Genomic DNA, 25,405 nt, shown 5'->3' on the forward strand with positions numbered 1-25,405 from the left:
GAGTTACATGTAATAAAGAGAATATCCCCAAGGTGGGTATAGGAAAGGTTTTCAAAGAGAGGGTATTTGAGACTTGAATAAATTGAAGGAACCAGGCGTATATCTGAAGAAAAATTCCAGAAAGAGGGAAAAGCTAGTGCAAAATCCTGAAGCTGGACACTTCTGAAGCTTCTCAGGAGTAACAAGGTGTGTGTGTGTGTGCGCGTGTGCACGTGTGTGTGCACGTGTGTGCGTGTGTTGGGGGAAGCAGGAGAAACCAATGAACTTAGGGAGGTGGTGGAGAGGCCACAAGGGTCGGCAAAGGCAGGGCTTGGGCAGCTGTGATAAGGGCTGGGAGGTTCCTGTGTTTGCCTGTTTGTGAATAGAAGCTTTTAGACGAGGGAACAACATGGTCTAATTTCCCTAGATCAAAAGGTTTTTATTCTTTATCATCACATTGCAGATAAAGTGCCACAAACCCTCTTCTGACTACACAAAGTAACCTAGGAACATTTCTCCATCTGGAAACAAAAATGTTTGTTACAATATGGTCTGCAGGGCCGAGAAGATGCTGGGTTCCAGGTTCCTTCTGGGGGTTATTCTCACAGAACACAGCAACAATGCCCAGCATTAAGTTCTACACAATTACCAAACTCTACGGCACCAAGCCACAACTCGATAACAACCGTGAATAGTCACAAATGTCCAAGTGGCACAGAGCAGTTACAGAGGCTTCCTCAACGAAACACAAGCAGGCCTGTACAGCTTAGTCGTCCAGTAAGAGCAGAGGAGGTGCATGGGTCTTACTCAAAAGGTGCAAAATGAAGAACACATTAACTTTCTGCCCATACAAGCTCATAACTGGAGCAGAAAACACCCCAAAAGTGACAGTATTATGTTTCTCTTCTAATTTACAAAATATATTGGTGAATCAAAGGAGAGAAAGGAAAAAAAGGAAGAAAGGAAGGCAGGCAGGCAGGGTGCAAGCTAGCAAAGACTGAGGGTTCTCTATCCTCATTATTTTCTGTCTCCAAGTCCTAGGGAGCAGAAAGGAAGGCCTTTCGTGAGACAGAGACAACCTGGGGGGGGACTCGGAGGGGCAGGGCAGTTTCGCCTCTTTTATCTATAAACCCACAAGGGGTGGGGGAGGCAAAGAAGGAAGAGACACCAAAGTTTCTTTAAAAGAACACAGTGTAAAATGAAGTGATTAGCTGTCCTGTCGCAGCCCTGCACTGTACACTGTGACTGTTCTAAGCCTTGCAAGGGCAAGGGGGCAGAGAGCACTGGTAATTCCTAAGACAGGGCCCCCTCTCTGGAGACAGGCGGATTCAACAAAGTGTCTCCTTAGCTATTTGGAAAATTCTTCTTCAGTTATTCATTTCAGAGATGGCCTATTAAAAACCATGTGAGACCCATGCCAGTGTAAAAAGCCACATGGCCAGAAAGCCCCTCTCCAGCACCTACAACCTAGCAGCTTAAAAACAGGTAGGTGAAGGAGAAACTTACAAAGGGTCTGACTTCTGTGTAGGTCTAGAAGTGAGGCTTCAGGTAGGAAGGCTCCTACCTTGAGCACATGCCCAGATATGCCCAGCTACGCCAGCCCGGTGCAGTCTCTGGAATTAGGAGCTCTCGCTATATTAACAAGGGGCCCTTACGGACCTGAGAGCGGGCAGCAGGGATGATGGTGGGGTAGGCAAAGCTCCTCAGAAAGGCTATGGCCAGGCATGGGTGGGGCACAGCGTGGGTTTTCACAAGCCAACAGCTGTCTATGAGAGGGACACACGTAGGATACAAAGAACAGTACTGATCACGACGATGCGCCGGCCATTGCTTCAGGCCCTGGGCCTCAGCCATGGCTGATCATCTGGCTGCCCAGGTTGCAGATGCCCAACAATCCAGAGGATGGGAACTGCTCTGTGGACCTGGAGCCATGGGCTATCCAAGTCTGGTTGACTGCCAGGACCACATGTGCTTCCTCTTAGGTGATGCACTTCAGCTTGGGACCGTCGGCACAGCTGTGAAGCCCAGCATACTGTAGCTTTGAAGCACTAGGCCTCAAACAGTGAAGCCCTGTAGGTAATGGTGTCACGTGAGTAGAAAGGCCATGTTTTATAGGTTGATCCAGGCCACACAACCGGAAGGTAGACAAGTCCATAGAGTTGGGTGCCCACTATAAGTGAGTGCAGTGGCATATGAGATCACACAATGTCACAACCTAGGCCCTGAGTCCACCAAACACGCTGAAGAGCCAGAATTCACAGGAGAGGAAGCAAACAGCAGCGCTCTGGCATGGACATAGGTAGGTTCACCGGCAGAGGAGTAGTCCTACATAGGCGCCATGTACTGGAACAGGCCTTAGCCAGACTGGAACCCATAGGGCCTATGCAGAGCCTCTGGTGACCACCTTGCAAAGCCTGGTCTAGCTCTGCAGGGCCTTTGCCCCAGTAAGTAGTACTGCAAAGGGTTGGGCCACAGGTCATCTTTAATGATCTGGGCCACCCTGTCAGTTTCTACAAGGCTATGCTGTGAAAACCAGCTGAAGAAGCTTCGCATGGTGTCGCGGTTCCTGTGCACTAAGGCCGGGGGTTCCTGGCCTCGGTGCCAGCGGATGCGAGTAGCCTTGGACACCACCCGGCCTGAAGGTCTACACTCATACTCCTTCACTATCTTCTCATTTTGGAAGTAGGGGTTGCTCCCAAACAGGAACTTGAACTTGCAACCTGTTCTGGTGTGTCTGAGCTCCCTCACCTCCAAATTTATCAGATAGCCAAGCATGTCTTCATCCCTAGGGCTGATCATGGTTGATAGCTGTGGGTGGTTCAGAAAAGCAGTGACCCAAAAGCCTGGAATGTTTTGGATGATGAAGCTCCGGCGGGCTAGGTGCAAACGGCGCATCCTCCCAAACCTGCGCTCCAGCGGAAGGTAGGCCCCGGCCCCGTCAGCCTGGGCACTCATGACCTCCAGCTCCCATTGGATGGCCTCCAGCGGGTCTACGATAAGGGCCCCTAGGTCCAGAATCCCCAAGCTCGCCTGGGCCTCAGCAACGCACTCCAGCTTTTCCCCCACCTCCACAGGCTTCTCCGCGGCTACGGTGGCCTCCTCAGTCGTCACTTCCTGGGCCTTCCCTCCGGTCCCCACCTGAGTCTCCCATCCTTGCATACAGCCCTCCGGGTTCAGGACGCTGGACGTGGGGGCCTCTCCAGTATTTTCTGGGGCAAGCAGTGTGGTCCTGGGGCTGGCTGTGGGGTCGGAAGACCAGTGTGCCCCAGCTCCGGGGACGCTGGACGCCGGGACGAGGCGCACATCCTGCTCTTGCCCAGGCGGTGGGTGCACGGCTAGCTCCAGAACCCCAATTCCCTGGCCCGCCATCTCCTGCTTAATCTCTGGATGGAGAGGTCCGGAAAGCACCGGCAGGACTGTGGTGTTGTTGCCGCAGTAGGACGCTGGTGGCAGGCGGGGTCTCTTCTCTGGGGTGAGCTCCGCCCCTTGCACCCCCCTTTGCCGGATGTGACTTGCTAGGTTCCCTCCACTGCTGGGGACGGGGAAGACCACCCATGAGAAACAGAACTGGTTCCAGGTTAGCAGGGCAGGTGTGGACTAGGCAAAAGGGCAACTGGAGCAACATTCGGGGACAGGCTCAAGCCTCAAACATGGTTATAACCTTCCACCGCGCAGGGGAGGACTGTTTCCCTTGCCTGGTTCTTTGCAGCTTTAGAGCAGGCAGCTAGGACATTTGCAGCCTTGCACAGGATATATTATACTGGCACAGGCAGAGGGCTGACCAGATTCAAACTGGAAAGTAAAGATAAGCATAACTGTCTGGCAATCAAGCTGCTGGAAAGGAAGGTACTAGAAGGATCAGGCCAGCAAAGATCTTAAATTGTCGCTAGCCTGGTTCCCACAGGAGCTAGATCCTCTTGGTTATTGCTGTTGAAATCAAGTGGTCCTTGCTTCACATGGCTCAGGCTCCAGACTGCCCCTTTGCTCAGTGGCAGCCATTTCAGAGGAGAATTTTAAAGGATACGTACGTGCTGGACAGTGGTGGCCCAAGCTTTTAACCCCTACAGGGGAGAGGTAGGTGACTCTGAGTTTGAGGCCAGCCTGGTCCAGGACAACTAGGGCTAACACCTCTGTTAGCCTGTCTCAAAAATCCAAGGTGGCAGTGATGCCCTGGGTGTAGGGAAGGGTGGAATTCTATGTACAAATTGAGGTCTTGACTCAAAACAACAAAAAAGGGCCAAACAAGGTGACAGAGCACTCAGAGGCAGAGGCAGTGGGATCTGAGTTTGAGGCCACACTGGTCTATATGCTGAGTTACTTGGGGCTACGTAAGACTGTGATAGCTAATCTTGATCAAGTTGACACACCTGGGAAGAGACCTTCAACCGAGGAACTGCCTCCATCATACTGGTCTGTAGCGTATCTGCCGAACACTTTCTTGATTACTAATGGATGGGGAGAACACAGCCCATCATGGGTGGTACCATCTCTGGCTGCGGGGAGCAGAGGAAGCCTTGCCAGTGTATTACTTGTAAGGATCAATGCCTCAGACCCACAGAAACTGGCAAAGCCTTCGTCTGGTCCTGTGGGAATGCTGATTAAGTTCAGAAAGCTTGAGACCTGAGACTGCTCGCCCACAGAGACCTCCTACCAAGACTAGCTAACCCTTCCTTCCCGGGCCGAACATAATAAAATCATGGAGATTCCAACTGCTACGTAGTTGGTTTGGCTCCATAAGAGGGAACACCAAACTAATCCCAGCTTTTCATACATGTTTGTCCTTCGTTCTTATTCCCTCATCTGTCTTCCGGGGAACCCGTTTCCAGAACCAACTCATGCATGGTCTCTCAGTTCCTGCCCTGTTTTGAGTTCTTACTCTAACTTCCCTAATGATGGACTGTAACCTATATGATGAAATAAACCCTCTCATCCCCAAGCTAGTTTTGGTCAGTTTTATCAAAGCAACAGGAAGAAACTTGGATAGGGACCTGGCCATAAAAAAAAAAAAAAAGGACTCAATGCAGGGGCTGTGTCTGGACAGACTAAGAGCCTGGATAGAACTGCCCTTGCACTCCACAATCCTTCAAGTGTGGCTGCATTCCTGTGATCTCAGCTCCCAAACTACAGAGGTCAGCACACTGAACGCCTCCATATCTCTGCCTAGATGTCCCCATAATATCCTCCAGAAAGCCTTCAGCTGCATCCAGAGGACACCACAGCTCTATCTGAACCCCCTAGAGCAGCGGTTTTTCCACCTTCCTAATTCTGCAACCCTTTAATACATACAGTTCCTCATGCTGTAGTAACCCCGAACCATAAAATTATTTTTGTTGCTACTTCATAACTAATCTTGCTACTATATGAATCATAATGTAAATATCTGATATACAACTCCTGTGAAAGGGTTGTTCAACCCACAGGTTGAGAACCACTGCCCTTGACATCTCCTAGACTGAATCTCTTGGGGTCCTAGCTGGAGTTCTGACCACTGGGGTAGGCAGGATATTTGTCAAAGGAGAGGCTAAAATAAGGAATCTGTCCTCTGTCTTTGTGTGCCAAATCACCTGCACATTGCTGCTTCTTGTCCTCATAGCCTCTTGGACTACACTCCGAGTGACTGCCTTTGGACACTGTTTCCAATCCCCTAGATGAGAAGATCTCAGTGCAAGGGGTGGGGCCTGGGAGGGCAATGACAATCTGTTAAGAGACAGGCCAAGTAATAGTGTCAGGTGAGCCCACATCAGCCTGGAAGCACTATCTAAACAGTGTTTGAGCACAGACGTGTAAAGCTGGGTCCTAGCTGTTAAAACATGTGCACCTTAGGGAGCCTAAAAAGGGTTCTCTTCCTTTCAGAACTTCATGAAGACATCTAAAATCACCGTCCACTCCAAGATACCAAAGGTGAGTCTTTCTAGGGCCTGAGGACAAGCAGCTGCACAAAAGTGGGCCAGAGAATTAGTAATGATGAGATTGAACACGTTTGAGCCTCTGCATCAAAACAACTGTGCAGACTGAACTACTTCTGACATTTTCAGTTATGTAACACTTCAGTGTTTAAAGCCCATTTGATCTGGGTTTTCTGATCCTCAAGTCCAATGAAGACAATGAAGCCACTTACCTCAAAGACATTCAGTTAAGATCCACTGTTTGCCCTGCCCTCACCAGCATTACCCTGGATGCTAAAGAAGCCTGCAGGTTCCCATTCTTCACAATTTCAGGCTCACTCCAACCCTTCCCCAATAAACAGGCTCAAAACTGCAAAGCACATCATTCAGAAGTTTTTAATAAACAACTTCATTATAAAAACTTTTTTTGAAAATTAATTCTGTAAAACATTGAAAAATCTACTTTAACAAAGATATGCCCTGTGCATTTTCTAATGGCACTTAATATTTTACAATTAAAAACCTTGTTTTATATAAAGCCAAAAATACTCCAAGAGGTTATTCACTGTGTTTACAAAGTGCTAGAAGGTTTTTGTTTTGTAATTTTCTTTCTTTAAATAATCTGGCATTAAGAAAGAGTGGCTCCAAAGCTTCAACCAACTGGGAGTAAGAGAAGGGTGTGAAGTAGTGTCAGGAATTCTAGTGCCAGACACGCAGAGGTTGCGCATGGGAGAACTGGCAGATGACACAGGCAACACCTGAAGCAAGTTGGTAGGAACCACTCCACACAGTCCAAGATTACACCATGAACACCCTTTCCACACCACAAACCCCACTCTCCAGTGGTGAAAGTCACAGCCACTTCCTTCCACAGCAGGTTCAGAGCTCCAGGAGAGGCCAGGGTGAGGTCCCAGAGAAATCTGGACTTTTCTGGCCAACACCTGCCTAAGGCAAAGTTTCTTATTACATAAATATCCTTGTTAAAAAGCAATATTGATCCTGTATAATACAACCTGTTTTGTTTTGTTTTTTTTTTTCTTTTTTTGTTTTGTTTTTTTGTTTTTTAAATCATGGAGAAGGGGTAGGGAAAATAGCTACCAAACAGGGAAGGGAAAACTTCAAGGCTACTAAGGGAGGTTAGGGAGATTTCAACTTATGACAATATCTACGAACAAAAAAGCAATCACACCTGCTTCCCCAGATTTGCATTAACAAAAACACCACGTAAAGTCGGGGAGAGACACACTGGCGCACCCTTCCCTGCCTCCCACCTGTTTAAGATGGTGCTAGGATCCTCTGAGCCGACACCTGGGCATGCTAGTCCCTAGCCCCAGGACAGTCCTCAACTCTGACAGCCTGTGCAGGCTGAGGGGCGCTTGTCCCCTGTGCAGTGCATTGCTGACAGGCTAGAGTATGTGGCAAGGAAAGGGGACATCATTCTTTTCTGGTCCCTGATTGGTCTGTGCCACACACACACCATGGCTCCTGTCCTGGGCAGATGCCCCTCTGGCTCTCTTGGCCTCATAAGGGGTACTTAAATGAGTTTGGGCACCGAGTACAGAGCAAATTATTTTCATCCTTTTAACAACTGGCCAAAAAGGCTCTTTTGGGTGGTAGGTTGGGGAAAGAGTTAAGAAACTGCAGGGTGGTTTGTGGTCCGAAAGAGTGAAGGCAGATAACCAGCGTTCACAGTGATAGGAAATTTCCTTAGGTAAGGACACTGAGAAAAGCTGAAAAACAGAAAGGATGGATGAGGAAAGGCAAAGAGAAAAGACTGGAGGTGGGAGCAAGGCCCCAGCTACAAGATTTACAATAGGTGCTCTGCTGTCCTATGAGCACCAAGGGAGGACAAGCTCAGGAGAACAGATCTCCTCAAACAGCCCAGTGCACTATACTGTGTGGCTGGAGGCTACTGGCTTCTGAAAACGATAGGCAGGTGGCAGGCAAAGGGAGAAAGGGGCCTGGGTCTAGTGAAGACCAAACACAAGGAAAATGGCAGCAGCGAGTTCCACTTGGATTCTCACATGCCATTTCCTGTAATACGAGTCCCAACAACATGCATAGCATGCAGGAGATGGTTGCGTACCAAGGTAGACGCTTTTAAAAATAAACCTTAATTAGTCCCTGGGACTCACTGAAACTAATCTTTAGAAGCAAATCACCTAGTCTGATTCCAATCCTGTCAGACGTAGTTATATCCAGTTTTTTTTTTCTTAAAAAAGGTATTCCAAGCTACCTTGCTTAAATCAAAACATCTTATTCACTCCACATTGCTTCCAAACAAGGGCCAGGGAGTTAAATCTGAAGGTTTTCACCTCAAACAAGGAGTACTGGCCTGGGCTGAAGCAGGAGTCCAGGTCTTGGACCTGCACAGTTCCCAATGATAAACTGAAGTGAATCTAGACAGAAGGGAGGGGACAGGGAAGAACTGGTGGGAGATTGAGGCAGTTCCTAGGTAGTCTGTCCTGAAACCCTAGTGGAGGAGCCAGCAAAAGGCACCACTAACAGAAGTGCCCAGGCTGCTGGCTACATCTGTAAGAGTTAACAGTAAAGAGGTAGAAGTGTGTTTCTGAATTAGAGAGGTGTCTCAAAAGGTTCCACAATGATGGTCCCTGAGCTGCCTCCCTTCCATGCATGGGAAAAGCCCATACAGAACCGAGATGAAATGGGAGTAGGGATTCGATTGCTCTGGGCAAGGGCTGTGCAGTCTGTGGCAGAGAGCCCCAAGTCAGCAGAAGAACTAACTTCTTGCAAGAAACACTGCTAGATACTTAGGGCAACTGAGGGGACCACAACAGGTTGAAGGTCTTCAACGGAGAGCAGAGAAGACAATGCACAGTACCCAGAGTCCATGGGGACTGCGAAGCAGGGAAAGGAGAAGGGACGCTGTAGGTAAGAACATTTTGGTATGAGAGGCAACAATGATTTGATAGATTAGGACTCAACTATCTGCCCAATCCTAACTTCCTAGAAACTCCTCTGACAGTTCCATTCTGTCCTAGAGAAAGGACAAGCAGGAGGGAAACAAACACAGGGCACATTCCCTCTTCTCTGCTAACCAGCCCAGAGCCCAGAACCCCTCCTTCCAAGACAAATACAACAGCTCATGATGTCCAGGGTGGGGCTAGAGACTGGGGAAATGGTGGATATGGATGCCTTTCATTTCTTCCTCTCTCCAGATCAGGAGGATGAAGGTGTCATGATGTACTTGGAGAAAAACCAAATTGCAGACCTGTGAGAAAGCTGCTCCAATCTTCTTGCCTATCTCCTGTGGACACTGCCACGGAAGGCAGGAACAAAAGCAGTCATGGAGATGGCAGAAACTGAAGCAGTCCAAAGTCAGTTTATTTCCCCACAGGGGAAAAAAATGTGACCTCAAGTGAAGAGAAGTCAGCAAGACCCGACTCCGCCTTGTAAACAGGGTTCCAGTTAACACCAGGTACCAAGTGGTTCAGGCTGGTGGCAACTGAAATGGACTGGTGGGAATGGATTCACGGTGTGTAAACAGTGAGGCTAACAGTGTGGTGAGGGAGGTGAAATGGTGTCTGAGGAGAATGTGTAAACGGTACCGTTGCTGGACAACACTGACTGAAATGGAGCTGCTGGTAGAATAGGGATGGGATTGCTGAGAATAGAGCCCCTTTCCTGCCTGGTAGCCGGAAGCAGGTAATAGTCAACAGACCTTCCACAGCAGGGACTCAACGGCCACCTGCTGGAGGGTCTACCGGTTGGGACCAGAAGGCGGGCTTCTTAAGCTATTTCTCTTGAGGTCATACAAGTAAAACCCTCTGTCTCCAAGAGGCTTCCCCTTCTCCAGATGGAAGGTGGTTCTGATGCTTTGGAGAGACAGAGGGCTAAAAATAGCTCCCAGTTCAGATCAAAAAATAAAAGTAAAAATACCTGAAAGTCCTATGATAGATTGTTCACGGGGCTGGGTTCAAGGATCTCTCTAGATTGATCCTGGAGCCTGAACCCCCAAACCAAGTGCTCCATATAGACACTGGAATTTTCTTTTTGAACCCAGCTCTGAAAGCTCAGCTGCCTTCATGGGAGAGGTGGACGGGGTGGGTACTTAGGCTCCCTTGCAGAACCAAAAGACTGAGTGGGGGACCTCCATGGGGGCTACTGGAATGCTTGGTGGAAACGAGGCAGGGTGGTGGTACTCAGGCCAGAGGTGAAGACAGGAGGCAAGGAGTGCAGAGGTCCAAAGTTCAGGGGTCCCCCAGCTCCAGGGGAATCTTGAGGCTGAGCTTGCAGAGTGGTGAGCAGAGGCTGTGCTTCAGCTTGGGAGTAGCCCATGACCAAGCCTCCTGTGGTCCCTGGCGGGTTACATGGGGGTAGGTTGAGTGGAAGAAAGCCCAGTAAATGAGAGAAGTCCACATTAGCAGCGCAGAGGGCCTCAGAGAGGTTGGCGGGACTCTTGGTGAGCAGGGCTTCATCTAGAAGGGCTGCAGCTGCCGCTGGCTGAGGTGAGGCGGGCTGGGGTTCAGCCGATGAGAGAGAGAGGCTTCCAGGAAGCTCTGCCAGAAAACTATCCACCTCCACTTTGGGCAGTTTGTCAGGCAAGTATGAGGTAGATCCAAGCTGGTATTTTGGAGGGAGCTGAGCTGAGGAGGAGATAGGAGAAGATTCCAGGGGGTAACTCATACCCATGGGTAGCGTGTTGTGCACCAGGGAGTGTGGCACGCCCGCGCTGGGCATGGTAGGGATGTGGGCACCATACATACCCATGGGCAACATGCTAGGAAAGGCCTTGGCCCCCATCACGTCCCGAGAAGCCATGCAGAGCACGGGGCTCAGCTCTTCCTTTACACTGACTGTGGAGCTGCAGCTGAGTAAGCCTAACATATCCACTGGCTCTGTCTTGATCTTGAGCAGCTCCTGTGAATGGCTCTTCTTGACATGGCGTGTCAGGTGATCCTTGCGGCCAAACCTCTGGGCACAGTACTGGCACAGAAAGTCTTTACGACCAGTGTGGACCACTAAGTGCCGTCGAACATCCTTCCGAGTATAGAACCGCCGGTCACAGTGGTCACAGGGGTGCTTTTTCTCCTTGGCACCTCCTGCAACCCGGCGTGAGTGAGCTTTCAGGTGCTCCAATAGGGCCTGGGTACTCTCAAAGGTCTGCAGGCACACCTTGCAGCTGAGATCACCACTGCTGGCAGCATGCATGGCCAGGTGGCGACGGTAACCCAGCTTTGTATTGTAATTCTTACCGCACTCAGAGCAGTGGAGGGCCTCCTTGTTGGGGTCGTGGGTCTGCAAGTGGTTCCGCAGATGGTCCTTTCGGTGAAACATCTTGTCACAGTACATGCACTGGTGGGGTTTCTGGGCTGAGTGGGTGGCCATGTGCCTGGGGGTAGGGACAGACGATGGGGAGAAAGCTGAAAGAGGGAAGTTCAAAAGGGCTAACTAGACAACCAGATGTCTATGAACAGGAAACTACATTAAGAAATTTCAATAAAGCCATGCAACAGAATACCATAACAACTATATTCTACCAATATTCCTATAAAATGCATTATCATTCTTTTTGTTGTTGTTTTTTCAAGATAGGGCTTCTCTGTTTAACAGCCTCAGCTGTCCTGATTTAGTAACAAACATGAACAATCTGAGTTTACTAACAGGGAATTTGCTAAGTTTGTAATGTAACTATGATATTTAAGAAGTGAGCTTTATATGTACCTTTAAGGAATAAGCTTCTTAGAGATATTAAGAGGAAAAAGTGTGTGGAAGGTGGGCAGTGGCGCACGCCTTTAATCCTAGCACCTGGGAGGAAGAGGCAGGCAGATCTCTGAGTTTGAGGTCAGTCTGGTCTACAGAGTGAGTTCCAAGATAGTCGAAGCTACAGAGAGAGAAATCCTGTCTCAAAATAAAAAAATAGAAAAAAAATTAAAAAAAGGAAAAAGCAATAGTACATAAAGAATGATATTTGCTACATAAAAAAAAAAGCATTGCTTGTATGTGCTTGCAAATAAGAACCAGGTATCACTGGCAGCTTAAGAGGAAAAAAAGTAAAAAATTGGACAGTGTATAAATGGACTTGACAGAGAACTTCCATTGCAAGTCTTTTAATACCCCCTGAATTCTGAGTCTGTGAAGAATTTCCTCTTCAAAAGTTTGCATTTAATTTTTTAATGTTACAATAAAGGGAAAAATGAAATATGTATGTAAACCTCCTGATCTGTAACAAGTTCCCAAGATATACAAGGACAAGTCAAAAAAGGAAGTTCAACAGTACATGTAATACACCCCCTTTTGAAAACCAAAAGGAGAATACACATTTGAATGTCTCAAGGATTCATAAGAAATGAATCCCACCAGCTGCCTTTGGGAGAGAAATAGCTGTGATGAATTTGAGGACAATTCATTTTTCACTACTTGTATCATTTCAATTGCTTATTTCCTCATTGTCCCTTAGTTCACATGTCTCCTGTCTGACTAGAAAGCAGCCCAGAGCCCAGGAACTGGATCCATAGCTCCATATACATTCAGAATCAATTCACCAAGACTTGAAGGCCTAACATTTGTCAAGCTGCAGGTGAAGTGTCATTAACATTCTCCAGTTAAGGACAGGAAGCACCAGGTAGCCCCACCCATCAGTCAGTCAGTAGCAGAGGCTGTATTTAAACACTGACCCTCTTGAGATAGCACATCATAGCTGCGTCTAGTACCCCATGACCTTTTCTATATAGAGAATCACCTTGTGTTATGTGTATGCATTCATGTTTATGGGTGTTATCAACCTCCTGAAATACTGGCAGGATGGCACATGAGAGGCAGTGCTGAAGGACTCAGTCTGTTTCCTTTATTTCTCAGGTAGAAAAATAAGGCCCAAAGAAGTTCAGAAACTCACAAAGATCACAAGTAAATTCTGCCAAAGCTCTTGCCTTTTGGACCAGGATTTTTCTATCAGTCTCTCACTGGTACTCAGACCACCACAATAAAGTCCAAGAAGATGTCCCTGATTAGGGTCCCCTAAGATAGAGAAGCACACAGAATCAACACATTCCTAGGTCTACACAACTGTCCTGAGGGCAATCCTGCCCTCCACACAACCTCTGATGCCTATCTTGGTTCCTTCCTCCCAACTGTTTTCCAGATGAGGAACTGGGGCTTTCTGTGGTCATCTCATTGTATTTACGGGTGTGCTGTCTGTCTTCATTACTGAGAAAGTATACTCCAAAGTTTTTACTTATGTGTAAAAAAGCAAACAATAGTTAGCCCCCCCCCCATCCTTCTTGCTCACTATTCTGTCCTTAGCAATGAGGACTGTTTGGTACATAGCAGGAGATTAATAAATAATAGGTAGATGAATGGCTAGATGCACCAGGTTAGTCTACCTCATTTGATCAGGGCAAGTTCATGGTTTCTTTACTGGAAAGGCAGGGGATCAAGTGAATATAAATGGCTCTCATCAGGTCCTTTCCCTAACAGAGCTGCTCTTATCTGCCATAAAAAGGGCTTTCACATTCTCTTTCACTTTAAGTAAGGGTTCTTGGGTTTACAAATTTCAGGAAAGGAGCTGACCCACAGAGCAGCAGGGACTCTACACAGACAGAAACAACCATCTGATTAGCAGGCTGAGTCAGAAGCAGCAGCACTGTGGGACCAACACTCTGCGATCCTGGCTAAGTCACGAGAACCCCAGCTTTAGAATGAACAGATTAGACCACAGGATCATCTTTCTAAATTTCTAAGACCAATTCCTAACTTCTGGCTAAGATTCTGATAATTTACCTGCCAGGAATGGAGGAAGTACTGAAAAAAAAAAAAAGTTAAGTCTAATTTGTTCATGGCTGCTTTACACTATATTCATCAGATTCTATTTGTCTCAATAAAAATACCACCATTTTTGATGAGGCAGGGATTCTTAGAATTCTAGGCTAACTCAGGCTACATAAGGAACTCCTTTTTCAAAACAGACAAACACTAATTTTTGTTTGTCTGGTGTTTAAAAAATTTTTTGGTGGGGAGGAGGGTTTGAGACCGGGTTCCTGTGTGTAGCCTGGCTTCAAACTCACTGAGATCTACCTGCCTCTGCCTCTCTAGTGCTGGAATTAAAGGCGTGTGCCTACTAAAAAAAAAAAATTTTTTTACTACATTTATTTTGCGTGTACATGTAAGTGTTTATTTAGGGACCAGAGACAACTTGCAGAAGTCAGTTCTTTTCTTCCACCATGTGGGTCTCAGGGACTGAACTCAGACTGTTAGGCTTGGCAGCAAGCACGGAGCCAGTTCAATAGGCTCTAGGTGGTTTATTTAGAAACAGTCTCACTCTGTAGCCCAAGCTGGCTTTGAACTTGTGTGACTCTTCTGCTTCTGCCTTATAAGCGCTAGAATTATAGGCATGCGCCTCCATGCCCAGCTAAACACTATTATTACTCAGTGAATGACTTCAAATGGTTAGAGTTCAGAGTACACTTACAGGACAATTTTATCTTTTACTCTTTTGCTACTAATGAAGTCCCAAACTCAGCTAAGTCTCTGGTTTTGACCTCTGGGAAGCTGGGGGCTAAAAGAGGTATGGGAGTATCACCTACCTATACAGCTTGTACTTGGAGGCAAAAGCCTTGCCACAGTGCAACTGAGGGCAGCTATACGGTCTCTGCTCCGGATGGGGAAGGCTGTGAGGCCTTAGCTTCTCCCCATTTGAGAAAGGTGTCCCCGAGATTTCACATTGGCACTTCACTTGACTCTCTGCCTCCCGGCCCCGAGGCCTGGGAACTAGTTTCCAGCCCACTTCCTCCTCCTGCTTTGCATCTTGAATCCAGGGAGGGACGCTGGTGAAAAATGTGGTCATGGCAAGGCTAATGGCAGAGGGCCATGTTATTCAGAAAGCCTCCTCATCGGTCTGCTCGGTCACAGTCTCCAACGCAGCCTTCAGAAAACAGTCTCTTCACCTGAAACAGAGTACCTGCTGTTAGGAAGACCCATGCCAAGGGCACAGAGGCTCTAGCAAACACCTCCCAGACCTACACCCAGCCATCTCCTCCCACTTAGTAGTGGCGTGACTTTCAAACAAGCACGTGCTTCCCTGACCTGCTTCCTTATTTACAAAACAGACACAACCCTCAAAATCATGTTTTGGAGGTCAATGCAGCAATGAGTATAAAGCTTCCACTGGTACTTGGTGCTTACCAGTGCTCAACGAGGTTATTCTAGTAGCTCTAGGCTAAAAGAGACAAGGTAATCCGAGTAATTAAACTTACCCTTCACTTTTACATCATCCCACAAAGCTTAGATAGCTTTCCTCCTTCTCTCCCTACTTCACTCCATCCTCTATTATTCCCTCATCAGAGGTGCTAAGGAACAATAAATATCCAAAAGGCAACAGAGAATGAGAACCCTTTCATAGGAAATTCAGACCCAAACTAGGCCCTGTGCCACATGCACTTCTTAGCACCAGGAGGTTCCTTCTAGAGAACCTAGAAGTTGCCTCCAAGAATTCTCCCTAAACTAGTGCCAGTCCTACCCTGACCTCTACTGCCTTTCTGGATCTTTTGTTGTCCAGGTCCACCTTTACCTAAGCTGTGGTTTTTTGTTTTCTTTTAAACCACAAAAACCCAAAGTGCTGAATGGTTCATTCTAGAGACTCAGAGGGTACACATGCAATTCTCTACTAAGACAGATAACATTCTTGGAATGTAAGTAAGTCCTCACCACCAACTAATCTGAGGGATCCTTCTGTATTCCTTTCATTTCCATATACCTAACATCTAGAGAAGGAATTTCAACTTCCTTTTAAATGAGTACGTTACTCACTGAACTCAAGTTGATTCTCAGGGTCTTATTTTATGCCCAGAAATTCTAGTTTAAAACTGAGTTTGCCACCCTCCAAAGAAGCCAAAACTTGAAATTTGACCCTTCCCCTTGTTGGTGACAGTGATGTAGTAAGAAGAGGAAGACAGAGTAACAATAACACAACCCCTTCCTGACACCAAATCAGAAACTATCCCAAAATTTAGTCATGAGGATTTTCCACGTAAAAAGAGCAATGATGGTGTATCTGGAAATTGGCTATAAGAATCTGGGGAGAGCTTCAACTGCACAAACTAGCTGTGGATCATGGAATGCTTGCTCAGCTAATCAGCACCTGCTGCTTACAGTGACCATTCATCCAACAGACTGGCCATGAACGAGATGATCGTATCAGCGGGTTCACGCCCCAGAGAGCTTTGCTCATCATACCATGAGCTACATCCTGTTCAGGAATCATTCCTTTTGTTAAAAAAATACTGTAATGTAATATGACAGGCATTTCTCCTCACAAGTGGGGATTTGCCTAAAATCATCTGCACAAAAGTGGCAGTATTTTGTATTAATCATGTATGGGAAAGAGCAAGGAATTACTGAAAAATACTCACTTGAGTTATCCTGGAATATCTACCTGTTCTCTATACATCTCAAAGGCATCTGATGGCTGGCTTTCATTGTTCAAACTCACTCCCCTCCTGCGCAAGGGTGGAATTACCTGTTTATACCAGCGATTACTATGTACCCTGGAACTAGAGAGAATGAGCTCCAAGTATGCATGTCTAGTTTAGAGAGAATTTCCCATACCTTCAAAGTCAAATTCCACTCCCGCTTCATATCTAAATCATGCATCTCAGCCTTAGAAGTTGGGAATGGCAGCTAGAGGAAAGCAAGTCACAATGCTCTAGCTGATGAGACAGGGAGCCTATCTCTGGAAATTCCGCACAAACTCAGAGAGAGAATGGTACATCCCCACCTCCCACACGTCCACCTCATCTGTTCTGGTGAACATGCACAAACAAGACACAGCAGTTTAGCATGCTGGCACTGAAAGAGTGAGTAATGGGCTTCTAGGAAACAGGCTGTTAGTGGCTAAGAGCTCGTGAAGATGCAGACAGAACCAGAGGAGGAAGGTGGGAACCACGTGCTCAACTTCAGCATTAATGAGGTTATGGCTTTAGAAGAAAAGAGTCACCACCTTGATCCTACTCCCCTAGGCCTCTGAGAAAACAGCAAGATTCTTACCTATAATCAGCGGCCACCAGGCTGCTGGGCAGCCACAGTTGCTGGTATTACCTAGGAACCTTTTGGGGGATCTAGTCTGACTTTCTCTGTGTCCTTTGTCTACATACTCCTCTGATTCAAAAAAATCCTGAGTTTGATTAATGAATCAGACCTAGTTCTTCATACTTCCTGTCAAAACTGTGAAAGAATGTTGCTTCTCCCCAAAGCTGCTCTTCTGGTCTCACTCTAACCGTAGCTATGGAGAAGCTGACAGAACCTGTTTCCATAAAACAAACACAATCCCTCCCAGGGACTGGTATAAGTCAGTGTATTTTCAGCCCAAGATTCTTCGGGCATCTGATCTGAAGGGGGAGGCAGCACGGAAAGAACCTTGGACTTGCTATCAGAAGAGCCACCACTCACTGGCTGTGAAACCACAGGCAGGTTATTTCATTTCTCTGAACCTTACTCTCCTCAATTTCTGGAAGAGATTCATTCTCAATCTGTACATTTTTTAGAGGATGAAGTGAAGAAGTGGCACTATTTAGAGTAACATGAAATGTGAACAAATGAAGCCCACAAGGGCAATATCGCTGCTGCCTCTCTTCATGAGGGCCAAGTGGAACTTCTCTCTCCCGCTTGGTGTTACTTCTCATGCCTCAAAGTCAGTTTCCTTCCCTTCCCAACATCTCAGAACTCAGCCTTCCTCTTTTCCCTCACTGTTAACCCTCACCACCAGCCCTTTACCTCCCTCCAGCACATCCCTGGGTCAGAGTTTTCTCTTGCCTGGATGACCACTTTATTATGCCCTCTTCTATTATTAAAGTTCCATACCCAAAGTAAGAATGCTTGCTCAATGCTCTCTGTGGCCTTTAGAAGCTCCGGTCTGTCTTCTGTAGTGCTGTGATGTAGGCTGCCCTCTGATGAAACTATAGTTTTTATGGTGTTACATCATCTCTATAGAAACTGCATTCTTTCTCCATTATTAGCCTGTTTCCTCATCTGTAAAGCTAAAAATACTTACCTCACAGTCTGGTTGTAAGGATTATTTTAGTCAGGTATGCAAAAAGCTCAGCATTAGGTTTGGCCTGCTCAAAGTGCCCAGCAAAAGAAAGCTATTATCTTGGTCTTTGTACTGAATTTTGTGTTCCCACCTTCGGCTGCCACAGTCCAGTTTTCCCAACTCTCCCCATCAAATAATGTTGAGCCAGCAGTTTCTGCAGCAAGGAAAGGGTTAATCTCTGAGTGTTCTTAACCAAAGAGACCCACAGAGGATTAACAGCTCCACTTCAGTGACTACCCTAAAATAGCTTTTATCCCTCCTGCCCAAGAGCTACTTGGGGACCTGAAGAACTCAATTCAACACCTGCCTAGGAAGAAACACACCCAGAAAGGTTCTTGGAGGTGGGATCTTCCCTCAAAAAGAACTTAAAATAGCAACTGGGAAATTATAAATAGTGTTAGAAGGGAAAACAAAGCAGGCCTTGACCTGGGCAACAGAAACAAATCCAGAGGCACACTGGTTGGCTGGAAAACAGCAAGGGCCGGAGGAATGGAAATAGCTGCTCGTTTCCTGAGGCCAGCACACACACACACACCACTCCGGAATGGTGGGAGAATTAAATTACAGGGAGGCCCGAGAGTCTCAATGACTTGCATCATTCCAAGAAACATCAAACAGGATTAACAGGGGTAGGATTTACTCTCAAGCTGCTAGTTCTTCTGTCAGTGTAGATGGGCCTCTTCGGAGTCCCTTTGATTCCCTATTTCCTCGGATTCCCGCTGCCTCCCACCCCTAGGGAGGCCTTGAGCAAATGGCTGCACCTCAGTCCAGCCTCGTTTCTACCTACAACCCCCCTACACCCCAACTGCAACTCAGTCCAGCCTCGTTTCCACCTAGAGGCCTTGAGCAAATGGCTGCACCTCAGTCCAGCCTCGTTTCTACCTACAACCCCCCTACACCCCAAGTGCAACTCAGTCCAGCCTCGTTTCCACCTACAACCCCCCCTCCCCGCCCCAACTCAGCCGCTTTCCTTGGGAAGAGAGGGTTAGAAACCCAAGGCCAGACTTATCACAGTCCCGGGCTGACAGGTGGAAAAACACACAAGCCAGGAGCTCAGGCTATGCGGGCAGGTGAAAGCACGCACTCCCCTCAGCAGCCAGGACCCTTTTCCGTTCTGTCCCAAGGACGGACGGACCACAGCACAGCGCTGGGGCTGTAGGCAAACAGGCTGGCCCTCTGACCAGCTGCTAGATCACCCCATTTTGTGTGAAATGTTAAATTCTCCCTACGAGTGGAAGATGGCACTTGGAGGACGGGGAGAAAATAAGAATTCAGAAAGAAGTCTAGATAGGGTCTCAGAGATGGGAAGAGCAAGCGTGCACGGTAAAGAATCACGAACACGGTATTTGGGTCTCTAAGAGACCACCACGAGAAAGAGGTAGGGAGATTCCATAGGTCGGAAGAGGCTGGGGGGGGGGGTTAAGACAAGTGAAGACAATTTCAAAAAGGTCTAGAAACGGGACTCTCCCGATGGAAAAAAAAAATGTCTAAAGTTTCCTCAATACGGTCACTGGGGAGGCAACTACAGGTAGGACCTTATTTGGGGTTCTTCAGACCGAGGTATTGGAGCGAAGCCTCAAAGTAAGTTTATGAAAGTCTGGGAAACGAAAGAGCGGAGAGGACTATTTGGAGCAGGAAAGGGGGTTATGTGGGTCGGGGTAGGCGTGTCCGAGGAGGGAGCAGGTGCAGCTTATCTATGCCCCCCAGACCGCGGTCCCTAGGAAGGTCAGTAGCGTGTTATCTGGGTCTCCAGGGAGTCTGGGGGGCGGGGGGACGACAGTGGGGGACCCCCAGGGCTCAGTCTCCAGGTCTAGGAATGGAGGGAGCCTGAAGGACTTGTTCCGGTCCCCCGGGCACAAGTCTGAGGTCCGGGAAGCGTTTTCGTCACCACGGGGCCTATCCGGGGCCCGGCTGCCGCAGAGGGGGCCCCCAGTCAGGGGTGTGGGCGACCGCGCTGGGCGGCCCGAGGTGAGGGGCGCCGCCGCTCCGAGTGCCGGGCGTGTGGGTACAGCGCGACGGCCTCCCGCCCCGCTCCCCACCATCCCCCAGGACCCTCGCCGGCACTCACTGCGCTCGGGACCCCGCGCTGCGGGCCGGGCCGCGCTCGGGCTCCGCCAGGCCCGCTCAGGCCCCGGTAGTGGCGGCGGTCGGGCCATTGTGCGGTGCATTGTGGGAGCCGCGCGAGCGGGCGCTCGGGTCGTGGAGGGGGCGGTGCCGCGGGCTCTCTATGGTCCCGCCCGCCCGCGGGCTAGAGCGGCCAAGCCGGCGCGCGGGCGGCGCGCGGGGAGCGTCGGGAGCGGGGCGGCCACTCTCGCCTCGGCTTTCCCCCTCCCCGCCTCTCAGCCGCGACGCTCTGGGGCTCCACCGCCGACATGGGCGCCGCCGCGTGGGCACCGCCACACCTGCTGCTGCGGGCGTCTCTCCTACTTCTGCTGCTGTTGCCGCTGCCGCTCCGGGGGCGGTCGGCGGACTCCTGGGACCTGGCCGGTTATCTGCTCTACTGTCCCTGCATGGGTAAGGCCTCCCGAGCCCACTGCTCAAATGGAGAAACTGAGGCTGGGGAGGCGGAGCCACTTCTGCGAGGCTCCTAGAGACGCCTCGTTAGGTCCGGGAGAGACCTCCTGGAGCGGGACAAGGTGTGCTCTTCGCTGCCCCAGCTGCACGGGTGCAGACGGGCCACTAGTGTTCAACTTGCCATTCGTCGGACGGGAGAAGCTAAGTGACTCACTCGAGGTCTAATCCGAGACCAGTAAATGGAGTTTGTCTGGCAAAACTTGCCCGCGCTAAATCGTGGCAGTTCCTACATTCATTCAGCAAGTATTTATGTGCCACTTTTTTTTTTGGTCCCAGTCGCTGTCTTCTGTGCCGGTAGTGAATGAGACAGATAAACCTTATCCTTCATTTTAGGAAGACAGACAATAAACCAAAGTTTTGTTTTTGTTTTTGTTTTTTTAAGTACGTGAATAATTTGGTACAAGGTGATAAAAACTGAGGTAATAAAAGATAACAAGGACTCTTAAGAACCAGTCCAGGGATGCAATGTAAACGGAATAGTAAATCATCACTGAAAAATTCATTCCTTCTTACAACCCTTAGTTGCTTGCATACCTGACCATGGCTGTCATCTTGAATGAGGTGGCTCCACTCTGGTCTTCTCCACACCCCTTCTCCCTTGGCCCTCCAGCTACAGACACACTAACCTGCTTTCTTCTGTTCCTCACACACACAAAGGTCTATGAGTTATTCCCTCTTCCTGGAACAGCCTCCTCTAATTTCTGCCCCCACCCCACCCTTCTCGTCCTTGAGGCCTCAGCACCTGTACCAGAGAGGACTGACCCCACTGATCTCTGCTCAAGTAATTTCCCTCGTTTCCCTTCCTTGCAACGCTCAAAATCGTAATGAATTTGTTTTCATGTTTGGTGTCTCCAAACCTGAATTAGTACTGAGTGCCTGGGGGGCAGAGATCTTTACTTTTGCCCTATTTTATATTGTAACATGTAACATTTTATATTGTGGCATCCAGCACATTTTGGCCTTGCAGTGTTTTTGGAGTGGATGAATGGATGCCATATTAATGATAGCTTAGTGTGGTTGCTTACAACTGAAATCTCAGAATTGGAAGCCAGAGATAGGTGGATTTCTGTGAGTTTAAGGCCAGTCTGATCTACATAGAGCAGCCAGGACTACCTAGTGAGAACTTGGCAAAACAAACAAACAAACCAAGCAAACAAAAGAAAACAAAAACCAAATAGGCCTTTATATGCGAAACATCCACAGGCTGAAAAAAACAGTTGATACAGAAAGCCAGAAAGTGGAGGGAAAAAGACATTTGAGGGGAAATGGCAAATGCAAATAACCCAAGTTGTGGGTATAGCTCAATAGTAATGCATACATGCACGCAACAAGTTTGAGACCCTAGGTTAAATCCCCGGCACATAAATAAATCTATAATCTGATTACACAGCTGTAATCCTAGCACTTAGGAGGTAGAGGCAGGAAGATTGTCACAAGTTCAAGGACAGCCTGGTCTATAAAACAAGTTTCAGGCCAGCCAAGACTACACAGACCCTGTCTCAAAAAATAAAATAACTCAAATCCATGCTGAGAGCAAGAGAATTAGATAGGGGTGATCAAAGTGTCTTAGCAAATGAGGTATCAGGGTCACCCCCCCCTTCTTGTGCAAGTAAGTGGAAACAGGCCAAAGGACACTCCTGGCAAAGAAAACAAGTAGGGATCATGGAGCATGTTAGGGAAATGGCGTGGAATCTGGGGTGACTAAGCAATGTCAAATGTGGAAGCCTAGACCACTTAGGTGCCAGTGTTACTAACTCACCTGGGTGACTTGACCCTCCCCCATCTCAGATGTACGTCTTTTCTGAGCCCTTCATACATCATGCCTTTAGTGCCCCAGACCACTCTACCCACAATCTACCATTTCCAGGGCGCTTTGGGAACCAGGCCGATCACTTCTTGGGCTCCCTGGCATTTGCAAAGCTACTGAACCGCACCTTGGCTGTACCTCCATGGATTGAGTACCAGCATCACAAGCCTCCTTTCACCAACGTGAGTACGTGTGTTAACCTCGGCCCCTGTCCACCTTCCCCATGCTGGCTGACTTGCTTGACTCTAAGGCCTCTGGCTTTCACTTCCACTCCAGGCTTGTCCTGTTCTCTGCCTAGAATTGTCTTTCTTGAAATAGCAACTTTTTTACCCAACACCTGCCATGTGCTGGCACTGTCTGAACACTGCGTGAGGATTAGCTCATCTTTCCCACAGCTCATCCTCGAGGAAACCCAGGTTTAGAGGGGTGAGGTAACTTGCCCAAGATTGCACAGCCTGTGGGTAGTACTTGAATTCAACCCCAAGGCTGACTACTTCCAGATACTGTCTTGAAACTAAAGCCTCCGTTTCCAGTCCTGATTCACCCTACCTTGCGAACATCCTATTGGTCAATAGTAGGTGATAAGTGCTCTTATCAATTTTAAAAGAGAGATTGAGGCATGGCTTAGTTGGTAGTATGTTCAAGGCTACCAACCCAGGCAGTTTGGCTCCAGTGCTGCCTCTCATCCCAGCAAGAGGTCCCTGGGCATGACTTTCTCATCATTTGCTGATACTTAGCTTATTCTTTGTGTCTTCCCGTGGCCTTCTGTTTCCTTCTGTTCACCATGTCCCCAGAGACCTGGATGTGGGAACTTAATATTTAATGAATTGACTTGAAAAGTTTAAGTAGTTAACAAAAGTTAAGTAGTTAAAAATATATATACTTAGCACGAACAGAACACCGTTTTTAATTCCAATGCTTTTTCTCTGTGTGTATTTTATTTTTTTTTCTTTGCATGGAAGTTGTATAGCCTGGGCAAACTACTTTATATTTCTGTAGCTCAGTTTCCTCATCTTTACAATAACCTGTGATGATTGGCTACCTCGTGATGAGGATTGAATGAGTTACTGACAGTAGTGCCTTGATCCTGCCTCAGGTCTTCCTCTTAGAATCTGCTAGGCTCCTCAGTATACCGAACCAGGACACAGGAAGTTCCTCAGATCTGACTTGTTAGGCTTTATGGACAGATTGATTGCTCATCTGTCTCTGTCTTGCTGGCTTGCTGTATCCTAGCCTTCTCAGCCAGTTGTCATACTGCGTCTCCACTTCTTTACTTTCTATGGATGTCACAACCTGTCTCAAATAAGCTTCCAGTTCCTAAAGTGACTATTGTCACTGAGGTCACCAGCGACCTCAGAATTGCCAAATCAAGGTTTATTTCTCAAACTGTGTCTTACCTGACCACCCAATGACTCCCTGTGAACCTCTCCTCTTCTTAAACTTCCTCCTCCCCTGGCTTCCAGGACATTGCTTCTGTAGTCCTGACCTCAGCAAGGTTCCATTTTTTGTGCCTCTGTCAGGGCTCACCCATGGTTCTGCTGGTGATGTCCTTCCTCTGAGTCAGGTGAGCAGACCCTTGTACAAGGCTGAGTACAGCACCGGGAACTAAGTCAGCACTCAGTGAATAGCAACTGCTGCTGCTGCCATTAACTGACTCTGTTATAGGTGCTGTTGACTAGATGGGGTTCACTGTTCTCCTTACACCTCCAATACACCTCTGGTACAGGTGCTGTTCTGACCACAGACTTGTGTTTCTTACGTTAGACACTCAAGTCTGCTTAGTTGTCATAGGTATCTCAGATTTAGGACGCTGGAGCTACACTTGCTATTTTGCCTACAAACCTGTGTCACCATCTGCAATTCCAGCCTCAGTTATCCACCATCTCTACTCATCTGGGCTCTAGGTTTCATCCTGAATGCCCCTCTTGAATACACACTCAGCTCTCAAAGCCTCAGCTTCGCCTTCTTTGGTATCTAGAACACTTCATATCTCACTTAGATGTATGGGAGGTACATATTAACTGCATGCTTAATAAGCTGGGTGTGGTGGCTCTTGCCTGTAATTCTGGCTCTTGGGAAGCTGAAGTAGGAAGATTGCTTTGAGCTTAAGTCCAGCCTGGGCTACATGGGAATGTCTCCAAATTTCTTTCAAAATAAAACTAAGTGGATAAATAATGCATTCTTGAACAAATATAAGGATCATTGTAGTAGCTCCATAATTCCCCTCCTTTTCTGTTCTTAAGTAGTCAGTGAAATCTCCTCTCTGTCAACAGATCAATTCTTCCAGAAAAGCAAACCTTGCTAACTGTGATGAAGTCCTGTACATCTAGCACTTGGAGGCTGAGGCAGGAAGATTGTAAATTCAAGGCCAGTCAGAACTACGTACAAGTACCAGGCTAGCTACCGCTATATAGTGACATCAAGTGTCTCAAAAAAAAAATCCTGTCTGGTTTCAGAAATGCTAGTTCCAATTCCCATTATCCCAAGTTTTTAGATTGAGGATATACAACAGCCCAGCAAAGGCCTTAAGAAGCCCTGCTGCAGTAAAGAAGCCAGCTTAAAACAGAATTTTCTAGATCTCTTCAACTCTGAAGCCTTAAACTTTATTGATTGATTGGTTGATTGATTTTTTTTAAGACAGGGTTTCTCTGTGTATCCCTGACTGTCCTGGAACTCAGTCTGTAGACCAGGCTGGCCTCAAACTCACAGAGATCCGCCTGTTTCTGCTTCCTGAGTGTTGGGATTAAAGGGATGCACTACCACACCTGTAGCTCTGAAACCTTTTTACTTCACCTGACCTCTTGCGATATGCTTGAGAAACCTTGACCTGTAGGATAGAATCCAGATTTTGTTCCATGGTGTTGTAAGAATATATTTAAGCTAAATTTTTATTCTTTTGTTTGGTTTGTTTTTTGGGTTTTGTTTGTTTGTTTGTTTTTAAAGAGAGTCTCATGTAGCCCAAGCTGACCTCAGATTTGCAATGTGAATGACTTGAATTCCTGCCTCTATTTCCAAAGTGCTAGGATTACAGGTATACACCACACCTGACTCAAAACTTTTTTAAAAAATTAAAAACCTGCCGGGCGGTGGTGGCGCACGCCTTTAATCCCAGCACTC

General features: G+C 47.7%; 3 protein-coding genes across 4 annotated transcripts in view; 1 reads left to right on the top strand and 2 right to left on the bottom strand.

The window, feature by feature from the left end:
- Positions 1 to 8: 8 nt before the first annotated feature.
- Positions 9 to 3,468, bottom strand: LOC101996817 (putative testis-specific Y-encoded-like protein 3). The gene has a single exon (XM_005363222.3). It carries the CDS (start codon positions 3,346 to 3,348, stop codon positions 2,335 to 2,337), a length of 1,014 nt encoding a protein of 337 aa, XP_005363279.1. The 5' UTR covers positions 3,349 to 3,468; the 3' UTR covers positions 9 to 2,334.
- Positions 3,469 to 6,012: 2,544 nt separating this feature from the next.
- On the bottom strand, positions 6,013 to 20,046 carry Plagl2 (PLAG1 like zinc finger 2). 2 transcript variants are annotated; one of them, XM_013352254.2, is made up of 3 exons: positions 19,976 to 20,046; positions 14,408 to 14,767; positions 6,013 to 11,217 (listed from the first exon to the last, which is right to left on the bottom strand). In XM_013352254.2, exons 2-3 carry the CDS (start codon positions 14,665 to 14,667, stop codon positions 9,987 to 9,989), a joined length of 1,491 nt encoding a protein of 496 aa, XP_013207708.1. In that variant the 5' UTR covers positions 14,668 to 14,767; positions 19,976 to 20,046; the 3' UTR covers positions 6,013 to 9,986. The 2 variants fall into 2 exon arrangements, with proteins under 2 accessions (XP_013207708.1, XP_026643060.1); XM_026787259.1 differs by lacking the exon at positions 19,976 to 20,046 and having other exon boundaries at positions 6,013 to 11,248; positions 14,408 to 14,465.
- Positions 20,047 to 20,223: 177 nt separating this feature from the next.
- The window catches only part of Pofut1 (protein O-fucosyltransferase 1), a 27,100-nt gene continuing 21,918 nt past the window's right edge, over positions 20,224 to 25,405 (top strand). Inside the window, exons 1-2 of the mRNA XM_005363223.2 lie at positions 20,224 to 20,421; positions 22,349 to 22,470. Of these exons, the coding sequence (XP_005363280.1) occupies positions 20,280 to 20,421; positions 22,349 to 22,470 (264 nt within the window). The 5' untranslated portion in view covers positions 20,224 to 20,279. The remainder of the gene's footprint in view (positions 20,422 to 22,348; positions 22,471 to 25,405) is intronic.

This window comes from Microtus ochrogaster, linkage group LG8, assembly GCF_000317375.1.
Source record: "Microtus ochrogaster isolate Prairie Vole_2 linkage group LG8, MicOch1.0, whole genome shotgun sequence".
Lineage (NCBI taxonomy): Eukaryota > Metazoa > Chordata > Mammalia > Rodentia > Cricetidae > Microtus > Microtus ochrogaster.